Consider the following 12,512-nt stretch of genomic DNA (forward strand, 5'->3'; position numbering starts at 1 on the left):
TTTGCCACTGTCAACACGTTTTGTGATTGATTTAATGATTTATTACAGCAACTTCTATGAAGCAAAGCTATTGTACTAAGCATCTCTATATATATAAATATATATATAAATAAATATATATATATATATAATGTTATAAATGTTGTAAAAAATATATTAGTATTCTTATATATTAAGAATAAAAATATGATACATTTATATTGCGCTAAAATGCGTTACATATGGAAAGAGGAATTATTCTCAACCACCACCAATAAAGTTTAAACATTATTCTTTAGAAAAACGCCTCGGAAGTGTTGAGTTTATGAATATTTACACTTACAATATATACTTTGTGAAATGTGTGTTTAAAATAATAAATTTCATAACATGTGTATGTAAAGACAAACACGCCGCGTTGCATGATTTTATAAATACCGAGGTCCATATAAGTATTTTCTAGGGCATGCACCCCAGGAAAAAAACTTCTTATTTCCCTGCTCTACATATACTTTAATAAATCAGAAAACCAAAGAATCAAATACCTATAGATTTCAAACCATATTAGTATGCAGAAAACTTTTGTTGGTCATTAGGAATACATTGTAATAATTATTTTACCATCCTGGGCACACTGCTGCACACTTTCTCTTCTTTTGTTATTTAATTAACTTTAATGACTTCAACAGGTAGGCCTTAGGACTAAATGCAATAAAATGTTCAAGCCAAAATATGAACATTTAAACTCCGTGCACGCGCACTACGGGTGGATGAAGCGTTGTACCGCGCACCTGATGCATCGTTTTCAAGTTCAAGCTTAGCAGCAGTCCAGTACAACACAGTGAATCTAATCATTATACAGTAAAAAAAAAACATATCTTCAAGAATTAAAGGGTGGCATTGAATTTTGTTAATAAACACGCTGAATAACGGAAAGTGATTGGAGGGAGTGAAAGCAGCGCATTAAATCTGGACACCCATATGTGCTCAACTTCAGTAATGTTTCTTGTCCTGTCACCTTGACAGTCACTGCGGTTTCACATTTCTCGTCATTAAACTGCTGTATATAATAGTCAGCGTTTGATTACTTAGGCTACATCTTTCTTGCACTACCACTAACTGCGCATCTGACCTCTGTGTTGCACCGCTGTCTGACTGGTTTGATTTTATTGGTCATCTCGGTTTCATTTTGACTTTATCTTAAAACTTAATAGATCCTTTAACTGTTTGTACACAATGATGACATGGCACCGTATGCGTGCACATTTGGGCAACGGAGCTATGGCAAGAATCAGCAGCAACTGACCCATTTCACAAAAAATTCACACGGCCGCGCCGCTCCATTAGCATGCTACACTTGCTACTTTAGCGGGTTGAAATGCATATACATATTAGGCTATATATTTGGTGTGTTTGACTTTCTGCCGAACTGCGCGATCCAATCGGCATATGAAATTACTATAGCGCCGCGAAAGTGACTGGGGAGCAGACTGGTGTGGCGCTACAAAACCCCACAGCCCAGTGACAGCAAAGTACCGCGAGAGCGATTCCAGTTATCACGTGGAGAAATCCGCTTTGAATCGCTCTCGCGGTACTTTGACATCACCAAGAGGTCTCTGCTTAGAGCAAACTTGTGACTTGCATAACAATGACTTTGTCCCACCTCTGCTAAGACGTCACATGCTGATCGGTCTGCGCCGTGCAGGAAGAAGCCACACGAGCGCTGAGCGTTGAGTCAAATTATAAGACAAGCGTAAGAAAATGATCGAGGTCTGGTCAGGGAATTAACCCAACACAAAAGTGAAAATGATAGCAATGATGACTCTAAGATCTATAGACATGCACATCAGTGTTTTATTTGTGTGGAGAAAAGGACAATTTGAAATAGTGTCCAACACAATACTCTACCATTATACTCAAGTAGGGCCTACATGCACTGCTCCCAAACGTGATGTGTTTTGGTGTTTGTTGTAATCTGGAACTTGGTGTATTTCAAATGTGTTTGTTAAGTGTCTCCACATGAAAACGGAATGCCCTCCCCCCGCACAGTCCTGCAATGAGAACCAGAAAAACCGGTTTCTAACCATTTTATTTACATGTGAATAGTGAGAGCACCCCCTCAGGAGCTGTAGGATGGTTTTTTATAAGCGTAAGCCAGGACTAAGCCTTAGTTTAAATAGAATATAAAATTAGTTTTAACAAACATGCCTTACTAAAAACATTATTTGTCTGCATTTGGAGGCAAAACAAAGGGCATGGCCGTCCGGACCTCGGTAATTTTCTGACGCTTGTCTTATTTGACTCAATGCTCAGCGCTCGTTTGACGATCTTGCGGCGCCACGCAGACCGATCGGATGGCATGTGACGTCTTAGCACCGCGAGACAGTAGGCCTACAGTATGCTTTTGAATAGATCTCGCGGTAGTGTGATGTCACAGGCCAACGGGTTTGCGCTGCGCCCCATTAGGTAAAATAAAGTGAAAATTATTCCTAGATGACCAATAAAATCATACCAGGCAGACAGCAAAGGAGTACGGATACCTCAGTTAGTGGAAGTACCAGAAAGATAGGTTAAATTGGGCCGGAGCACAGCTCCGCCTCCTCGGGTCCACAACACACCTTGCCGGAGCTCCGGTCTGTCTCCTTCAGCAACAGGGTTTGGTAAAATATAAAGTGTATAAAGTGTGCAGTATACAAAAAAATGCAAACAAATTATTTCTAAAAGTAGCAATATTTTAAAGAGATAAATGTGGTATAACGAAAGACATGAGAAAAGTAGAGGTATGCAAAAGAGCACAGTTCAGATATTGTTAATTCAAGCGGTTTTATACACCTTTCAGCTTTGTTTGAATTGACAAGAATTTTATTCGGCACTGTCAAAACATTTTGTGATTGATTTACTGATTTATTACAGAAACTTGTTGTCAGAAGCAAAGCTATTGTACTAAGCATCTTTATATGTATGTTTTAAAGTTAAAAGTGTTGTAAAAATATATGAGTATTCTCTTATATTAAGAATAACAATATGATACATTTATATTGCGGTAAAATTATTTTGCCATATAAATTATTCTCAACCACCACCAATAAAGTTTTAACATTATTCTTTAGGAAAAAAACGGCGTTTAAACCCGTGGAGCGAACAAGAAAACATATGTTTATATGCTTATTCGGCATATAATATGATATTTTTTATTTAGTTTTACAGTTTTAAAAGTGGCAAAAAAGTTCTTAAAATCTAATGAAAACTGGTCTCTGCAAATATAACTGCAGATGACAGCAGATTAGATTAAGTTCACCTACTAAGAAATAGGAGAAGCGATGATTTGTGATTGATTGGGGCTAATAGAATGACTGCCACATTCAAAATACACCAAACCAAATGAGCACTTTATATTACACTAAAGCAACACACAATGTGCAAGTCATGACCATGGCCGGGTTTCCCAAAAGCATCCTAAGGCTAAGTAGATCGTAAAAACGATCGTACGAATCATCTTAGAATTACGGGCTGTTTCCCAAAAGCTTCGTAACTTAAGTTGCACTTGAAAATCATCGTAGATCTACGAGTGCTCTGGAGTAATCGTTCATTCATAGTACTTTTGGGAAACCGGGCCCAGGCCTTGACGCTTTGTGTGTTCGACTTTAAATGGTGGGGCGCTGACTGGTCGGCGTTTGACATCAGAGTACCGCGAGAGCAAAGGTAAAGTCGGACCATTTTGTAACATTTCGACTTGCTCTCGCGGTACTTTTTGGTCCATACTGAAAAACAAACTTACCACTAAGAAACGTCCATTGACAATCTCCAAACAATAAGTTGTTCCTCAAAATCTGTATTTTCATCTGATACAGACTCAAACATGAGTGGATGACATCAGAGTACCGCGAGAGCGATTGAAACCAACCTCCTCCGCCTTATTTCTTGCGGTACTCTGATGTCATCTGCTTGTCTGCTCTTGCGGCGCTGCGTAAAGTTGACCACACCTAAAAACCGTACTGCTAAACTCGACAGGAATTCTCTGTGTATACCAGCACCTCCTTTATTAATTGTATAGCAGGAAAACTTCTATTTTACTTCTCAGCGTAAAAAATAGCTTGGTTTGGCGTGTGAACTGACATATGTCAAATTAAGTTACCCGATATCCACTTAATTTTAGTTATAAAAATTCATTTAAAATAACTTACAGCGTAGTAGGCCTAGATTTGCGTTTAAGCAAAGGAACTGCAAGGTTGGGAATTAAAACGCCACACGCTGGTCAAAACTTGAAAAACCGGTTTTCTTTTGATTCGCTCGCTGAGAGGCGATTAGAATTGGGGGTTGGCAAAGAATTGGCAGACCTGGGGGTGGGTGGTTTTTAATTTCTTGACTTTCTGTGTCACTGGTAGCTGCTACTAGACGCATTACAATTTGGAATGAACTTCCTTAATGTCGTTTTATTTATACACTGTAAAAAATATTTTCTGAATTTGTAAGTAAAGTTAGCATTAAATATGTTTTACAATTTTAAATGAATTTTTGCTTTTATTATAATTATAACTTAAATAACTGTAAATATTTACTAAAAATAATATTACACATTTTTATCAAAAAGACAAATAACTTGATTCTCATTAATAATAGGCATGGAAAACAAACTTCTAATTTTCAAACCCTCATACAGCTTGTGCCTATCTGCGTTGAACTTGAGAGCGCTTTAAGCGTTTATTGTGTCTTTCAGCACATTACATATGTGACCCATTCTGTCTAAATGAGTGGGATGTTTTCAAATACTCTATTAATTAAACATCTAATACGTTTTCTGAGAGTGAAATGATTAATACTAAGATGCATGTCATGTCTGACATCTTGGTTTCGGTTTAAAAACATGCAGGAATTTGAAAATAAAATGCAGGACTTTCTTGATGTTTAAAAAGTTATTAAGAGAGATAAAGTTCGGGACTGATTTATGTTAAAAAGTTATTAAGATCAACAAGACTCGTACTGACTGACAGATCCGAAACGCAACGCACAGACACGCAAGTACCTGCACTGACAGAATAGTAAAAAAAATCTGTTTTGGCAAGAATTTACGAAAGCATATTAAGCATTACAAAAAACTTGTTAAGCTCATTATTAAATATGTCCATAGCCTACAGCGTTTGCGCGAACAGAACGAATTGTTTAAAAAAAACTCTCTCATTATTCTTCATCTAAATTAATAAATAATCAGATATTCGTTTATAATTTCAAATAACAGTATGCTCTATTATTTAAAAGTCAGTTTTGACTTAGTTCAAAACAAGCAAAATTATTTTAAACAAGGTAATTAGAAAGATGTAATTCAAATGTTTCAGCTGTTATTTACTAACTTTTTTTATGTTAATTGCAATTCATGTCATAATAATCTTCAGTATACATTTTGCTTTTAAAATGTTACATTTTCATATTTTTATCTATTTACTTGTTTATTTTATATTCACCTAGATTGACAATGAATCTGGCTTTAACTTGAAGTAATTAAAAGATCATCTGTGACCGAAGTCACGGAGACACGGAGTTATTAACGAATATTTTATTATCAGAGTGCAGCATTTTATCAAGGTTTTCTGGTCTTGTGTAATTAAATAAAACAAAAAAACTAAAATGGTAATTTTTTACAGTTGGATTAAAAGAAGCTTGATATTAGGAGCGTTTTAAAACTAATTCCAAAACATCTCGAGTTTCTAAATAAGGGACGCGCAGAAAATGTCATTCATTCATGTAATTTTATAGATTACACTCATTCACTTCACACACATATTATGCGTGCTTTAAGGGCTTTATAATTTAGCTGTAAACACTTGATTATGTCTGGCCGAATATTTTTTCTGCTATTCGGATGAATTCGTTATTCGTTTTAAAGCCATTATCCGTGCCCTTATATATATATATATATATATATATATATATATTTGACGAATGCTTATCAGTACATTACTTTTTTGTTTCTTCAACTTTAAAGATGAATATTCTCATTAGAGATGGGCAATTTTTGCAATAGCACATTATATTCAAAATTTTGAGCTCATAAAAAAAGATTTTTCGCTTATTTAAATGACTTGTTTATGTTTTTATGCACGTTTAGTTTTGGTGCAATTTCCCAAAAGCTTATAATTAGGAAATACACTCAACACGCTTACCTTATATTTTCTTATATTTCTACTTATATTCCTACTGTTCGGTAATGCAGAAAAGCGCAACACAACCATGTTAAGCTTGTAAAACGTTCAGATGCAAAAATGAACTAAATGTAAAATTAGATAAACTAGTTAATGATATTGGGTAAATGCGCTCGGTCTCTTGAAAGGTCTTCGCGAGTTATTTTGTTATAAGACTCAGTTATCATACATCACGTCTCTTGTACTGTAAGGACACGGAAAAAAATAAGACAAATGATGCGCGTTTGGGTCGGATTTTTATGAAGCATATGTGGCTGTTTATGTAACAGGCAAAGACAACTTCGCCAAAAACGAAATGTTTGCCAAAAAAGCCTGCATTTGTATGACATCAAAGTCTATCGCCTAAACACAGAAATTCCGTGTCATGTTACTTCAATATCATACAGTATACGCTCAGCATGAAGTCAAGCACACAAATTGTCGTCAGTATGGCCTACATGAAACACGACTGCCATCTACAGGTTTTTGTATTTCCTGCGTCCCCCACCGAACCCCCCTTCTGCGGGATCTCGCAGAATTTCGGAAGTGCTCGCGGCATTCTGGTCTCAGAGACGCGCATTTTTAAAGGCCACATCTGTACTGTTAGTTCAAATGTGACCTGGAACCACAAAACCAATCAAAAAAGTTGCACTTGTATATTTGTAGCAATAGCCAAAAATATATTGTATGGGTCAAAATTATAGATTTGTATTTTGTGCCAAAAATCATTAGGATATTATGTAAAGATTATGTTCCATGATAAATTTCCTACTGTGAATATATTAAACTTCTTTGCCAAATTGTTGTGAGGGCGCAATTCAAAAAAGCATGCTTGATTTTTTTTCTCTAGACTATCTGATTGCAGTATTGGAGAAGAAGGTTATGTTGCTTTATGTTCAGCTGTGAGATCAAACCCATCACATCTGATAGAGCTCGATCTTAGTGGAAATGATCCTGGAGAATCAGGAGTTAAACTCATATATGATTTAATACAAGATTCCAAATGTGCACTGAAGACTGTCAGGTGAGTCATGTTAAAACAATACAAAATAAAACATGTATATACAACAATTATATAGTTATTATTTTGGTAAAATATTAACATAATCTATTGTTACACCAAAATTGACAAAGTGATTCAATATTTTTTTTAATAGTTTATTTCTAAATATTTTTCATCACCAATGCTCTTGTACCCTAAAGCAACATTTTTTTTTTGCATTTTAATTGTATTGTATTTGAATCACGTTTAATTAAATTAAATTTCACTTTCTGTTTTCTTCAGGTTATTGAAAAGTTCTTCTGCAGTGAAAGCTGTTGAGTATCTGACTAAAACTCTTGGTATAAATCCTTTACTCCAGAGAGATCTGAATCTGAATGATCATAAACTAAACAACACAAGAGTGAAACAGATCTGTGATCTATTGAAGGATAAACACTGTAGACTCAACACACTCATGTAAGTATTACAATACTCTTTTACATTTCATCTTACATTGTGTGACATCTGATTCTGATGAAGACTCTCATGATGAAGATTTAGGGCTTACTCACATTATACTAAACTGGATCTAACTGTATCCAAGTACGATTGTAGAGGTCTGAAAATCCAGCATGCTTTTTGATCTTTACCTGAGTACACTTACGTCATTAAAAGATCTGATTGTTTTGAAGAAAACTGGAATATATGCGTACTAGAGTTCATTGTATTATGGGTTTATGGCTGTTTTGGTCTGTTTGAAATCATACCCATCGCATAGGTCAATAAGCAGAGAGCAACTGGAGAGCAGACTGCTCCTAATATCACATACTCACCTCATCCCCCACAAGGCTATGGGTGTTCCTGGAACGGTGCTACTTTGGTGAGGTCTTACCTCTCAGGTAGGTTATTTAGAGTATCCTGAAGAGGTGACGTCTTTGAACCCCATTGTCTCAGTACCAGGGTACCTCAAGGCTCAGTGCTTGGACCACTGCTCTTTTTTAAATACATGACATCCCTGGGTTCTATCATTTGGAAACATGGCTTTTCTTACCACTGCGGATGACACACATTTGTCGGATGATCAAACAGTCCAACAGTTTCTGCCTGAATCTCAGCATGCCTGAAGGACATCTCACTATGGATGAAGGATCATCACCTCCAACTAAACCTTGCCTAGACAGAACTACTAATTTGCTTTTAAATCTTCCTTGCAGTTATTAACTCATTCCCTGCCATTGATGAGTCATCTCATCAATTAAGAGAAAAGATTTCCCTGCCAATGACGCACAACAAATGCTAGCGGGCAACTTAAAAAAATGGTGGGGAATGAGTTAATGTCATAAACCGAACAGTCATCACAGCGCACATGATGTCAAACACACTTCTGTTATCTGGGGTTGTTTGGGATGCGTTGAGATGCTGTTGCATGTTTTGTGCTACGTGTATCAGAATGTTTTAAATGTTTAAACCGTGCCTTTTGCAGCTATTTTGCTAAATGTTTTGCCACTCATCCAGCGAGCTCAGGCATGGTCATGTGGAAACGTGAAGTCAATGCATACCCTCTACATCATGGGTCTTCAACCGGGGGTCCGCGGCCCCAAGGGGGTCCGTGACGGAACTTCAGGGGGTCCGCCAAATGATGTTTAACGACAGGCTATTTTTTTGGTTAAAAACGTAAATTATATGTACAAAACGTTACATGTCCCCTTTAAGTTGTGCACGTGCGTGGCCGCATAGGTTTGAAGGCGCACGTTCAGTTTAGCCAGCGGACCAAAATAAAATATATAAAGATTATAAATGTCCACTCAGGAAGCAGCAGTAACGACAGAAAAGTCAACATAAAACAGGTAAATCTTATGTGTGTCTTTCTTTCAGAATGTCATTTTAGAATCATTGCGACATGATGTGTCATCTATATTTCTGAACTTGGACGGCTGTTTCACGCGGTTCAAATTTAAAGCGCTAATTCAACAGGCAAATGACACCACACCGCGTCTGCATTTTAAACTGTGACAAAACTATTGCTCGATTTTAAAAATGAATGAAGCGCGTGCCGTGATGGTGCTTTGTGCCAGATTCATAGTCAGGTTGAAATCCGTCTTTCAAAAAGTTGCCCCAAAGAGATGCGCTCGGACTCATTGCATGTTGTTCTCCTGAGTCTGATATGAAGCTATGCAGAAAATAAACCTGCGTTACTCAAACTCATGACAATGATGATACACGAGAAAAGCAACAGACCTCAGAATTATAAAGTAGCACAACCTCTATCCCCACCAGAATAGAGAGTCTTTGTGCTATTCACCATGATCATTCATCTTTATAAACTGAAAGCCCTTGTCCAATTCACAGTAAAATGAAAATATATTACACTGCAAATACCTTAAAATATTATTATATTATTATCATTATTGTTATTATTATTATTGTTATTATTATATTAATACAAAAACAAAATCTATTTTAACAAAAAAATATGCATGTTAATATAGTATGGCTGTGTGACAATATGGTTTGTTTCTATTTATAAAACAGTTCCAGTCCTTGATTCTGATTGGTCATCAGTTGTACTTTATTACACTTTGCGTTGTGCCTAATACGAAAAAGGCAGCCTCTCGTACCTTACTGCTTACTTAAATATCTCTGTTTTACACATTTAGTATTAGGGGGTCCCTGCTCCATGCCTCTCTCATTTAAGGGGTCCCTGACACAACAAACGTTGAAGACCCCTGCTCTACATACACATGAGTTAACAAGATACACCTACAATTAAGAACAAGGACCAATAAATACAGAACTTCAAAATGAGACACATGGTCAGGGGAAATCCAAGACAAGACTGATCATTACAAAAACTTATCCCGTCCAAATAGGGCTTTAGTTGACTGTGATCAGTAGATGTTTATTTTGTCGTTTGTTTTCTTTCTGTTTAGGTTGAATAACAGCTGTATTACATCTGAGGGTTGTGCTGACCTGATGTTAGGTTTTAATTCAAATCCTTCACATATAAGACATCTGGATCTGAGTGGAAATAAACTTGAAGACTCAGGAATGAAGAAGATCTCTCATCTGTTGACAAATTCACTATGCAAACTACAGAAACTCAGGTACTGCTTTTTTATATAAATGTGCAAATATCTAATTAATTATAATAATTTTCATGAGAAATAAAATCTGTTGATGTTGATGCATTTTCATTCTTATTTGACGGTTGGCACATTCTGACTTCGTAAAAAAAATTAATTCACGTTTTGACCTCTGTTGTATGCTATGCACTGGCTTTGAAACCACTTAATTTAAAAAAATAATGAGACGTGGCACACAGATGAAGAGACCGTTTGATTAACACCAGAGATCTTAAACTCCTCTACTGCCAACAAGTGTTCAAAGTTTTACTTATGTTTGTGTTTTCAACTTTTGAACTTTAGGGTTGGAAAAAATGTTTCTCCACAAATTCCATGGCTAATGACGAACCTTTTCTTCATTTCCTAGTCTCTCAGACTGCAGTATTGGAGAAGAAGGTTATGTTGCTTTATGTTCAGCTGTGAGATCAAACCCATCACATCTGACAGAGCTGGATCTCAGTGGAAATGATCCTGGAGAATCAGGAGTCAAACTCATCTATGATTTAATACAAGATCCAAAATGTGCACTCAACACTGTCAGGTGATCACAGCTTTAAAATGTTAACACATCAGACACAAAAGTGATGTCAGGTATATGAAACTTGGTCAAGCTGACAAAAAATTTAATTAGAATGCAGGGATCACTTACAAGTTATGTTTTATAAAGAAAATAAATTGTGACCCATCATGTCTAAAAGAACATAAATGCACTTGGTCTAATTATGAGCTATAGGCAAAAGTCAATTTTGGTTGTATTTGCTGTTTTCATAGAAATAAGTACATTAAGCCCCTGTCTAGCTATCCCAAATGCTTCAAATGGTAATTAAACATCTAAAATTATCAATTTTTATCTTATTTTCTGAGAGGTGTACCAGGCTAAATTCTAAACCTAATACAAAGTATGCGAGTACATTGGGCATGCCTCTGATGTTTTGCTTTCAGTTTTAGGAATGCAGGAATGAGAAAATAAAGTGCAGAACTTTACTCAATTTGCCAGGAGGGGGTCACAATTAAACAATTAAGACACAAATGTGAACCCTAACACATTTACTGCAGTGAAACTTATAATTTGTTACATTTATATAGCGCTTTTCTGAAGCACTCAAAGCGTTTTACATATGAATGGGGGAATCTCCTCAACCACCACCAATGTGAAGCATCCACCTGGATGATGTGACAGCAGCCATATTGCGCCAGAACACCCTGTAAGGTACCACCCACAAGCCCAACGACAGATACAAGTGGAGTGGGTGAAGGGGTCTCGTGTTCGTTCCTTCCTCAGCGCTTCTAGAAGAATAATTCCATATCATGATTAAATTAATGTCTTTGATCTCTGTGTTTAAATTATAATCTGACTCCAATTTAATATACTAAGAATTTTGTGCATTATTCCAATTATCTGTTGATCATAATTTAGATGTTTGATTATTTATTCATTCCCATAGTCTTAGTTATTCGTTCATTAGGGACCCGGTATCGCACAGAGCATACGCCGGCCGTTTGCGTACATCTCACGGACACAAAATTGCCAGTTCTGATCTTAGTCAGAGGTTACCGGGTAAACTAATATTTTTATGTCTGGCCGCCCCATGCTTGCTCCGATCATAAAAATAGTTACTTTAGTCACGATCATGCAACTTGCTAAGGCAGGTGATAGACATAAATCTGAGAGTCCTGGTGAATGCGCTCCATGCTCCATTCAACATCAAAACACCAGTGTGATCATATCCTGACATACTTATTTTGCGGTAATACCAGACTCCTTCTAATCTACTGGAAATAATAATTTCTGAAAGAATTAAAATAAATCAATACAATTTCTGAAGAATTCAGATGAATCAAATGTAACAATTTATTATACCAGGCAGGTTTCAGCTTCAAACATAAATTAAACAATATCATACAGAATTTGATTCAATTCCAATTAATTAAAATGATCAACAGTTGCAAAAGTTACAAAGTCATACCTGGCAATAGACACTCTGGCTACAGAGTACTTCCATCATGAATATAATATACCCAAAATGGTGTAAGAAGATTCTGTTAAAGATTTCTCCCATAATGTTTGAATACACACACACAAAGTGTGGGGAAGTTTCTTACTAAAGAATACTTCCATAATGTCTGAATACACACACCCAAAGTGTGGGGAAGATTCTTGCTAAAGAATACTTCCCAGAGTCTCTTGCCAAGCCACCTTATATACACAGAATGAGACAAAGAATAGTAACATCTCAAATCAGGATTTGGTTG

General features: G+C 36.2%; 1 protein-coding gene across 31 annotated transcripts in view; it reads left to right on the plus strand.

Moving 5' to 3' along the window:
- LOC129453021 (uncharacterized) overlaps window positions 1-12,512 on the plus strand; it is a 234,820-nt gene that overhangs the window by 135,845 nt on the left and 86,463 nt on the right. For 27 of the 31 annotated variants that reach the window (XM_073865319.1, XM_073865305.1, XM_073865313.1 and 24 more), the window contains 4 exons: window positions 7,006-7,179; window positions 7,441-7,614; window positions 10,068-10,241; window positions 10,627-10,800. The exons of 1 other annotated variant lie outside the window; for it this stretch is intronic. In XM_073865319.1, the coding sequence (XP_073721420.1) occupies window positions 7,006-7,179; window positions 7,441-7,614; window positions 10,068-10,241; window positions 10,627-10,800 (696 nt within the window). The remainder of the gene's footprint in view (window positions 1-7,005; window positions 7,180-7,440; window positions 7,615-10,067; window positions 10,242-10,626; window positions 10,801-12,512) is intronic. 3 more of the 31 variants (XM_073865314.1, XM_073865324.1, XM_073865315.1) reach the window with 2 other exon arrangements.

This window comes from Misgurnus anguillicaudatus, unplaced genomic scaffold (genome assembly GCF_027580225.2).
Source record: "Misgurnus anguillicaudatus unplaced genomic scaffold, ASM2758022v2 HiC_scaffold_31, whole genome shotgun sequence".
Taxonomy (NCBI): Eukaryota; Metazoa; Chordata; class Actinopteri; order Cypriniformes; family Cobitidae; genus Misgurnus; species Misgurnus anguillicaudatus.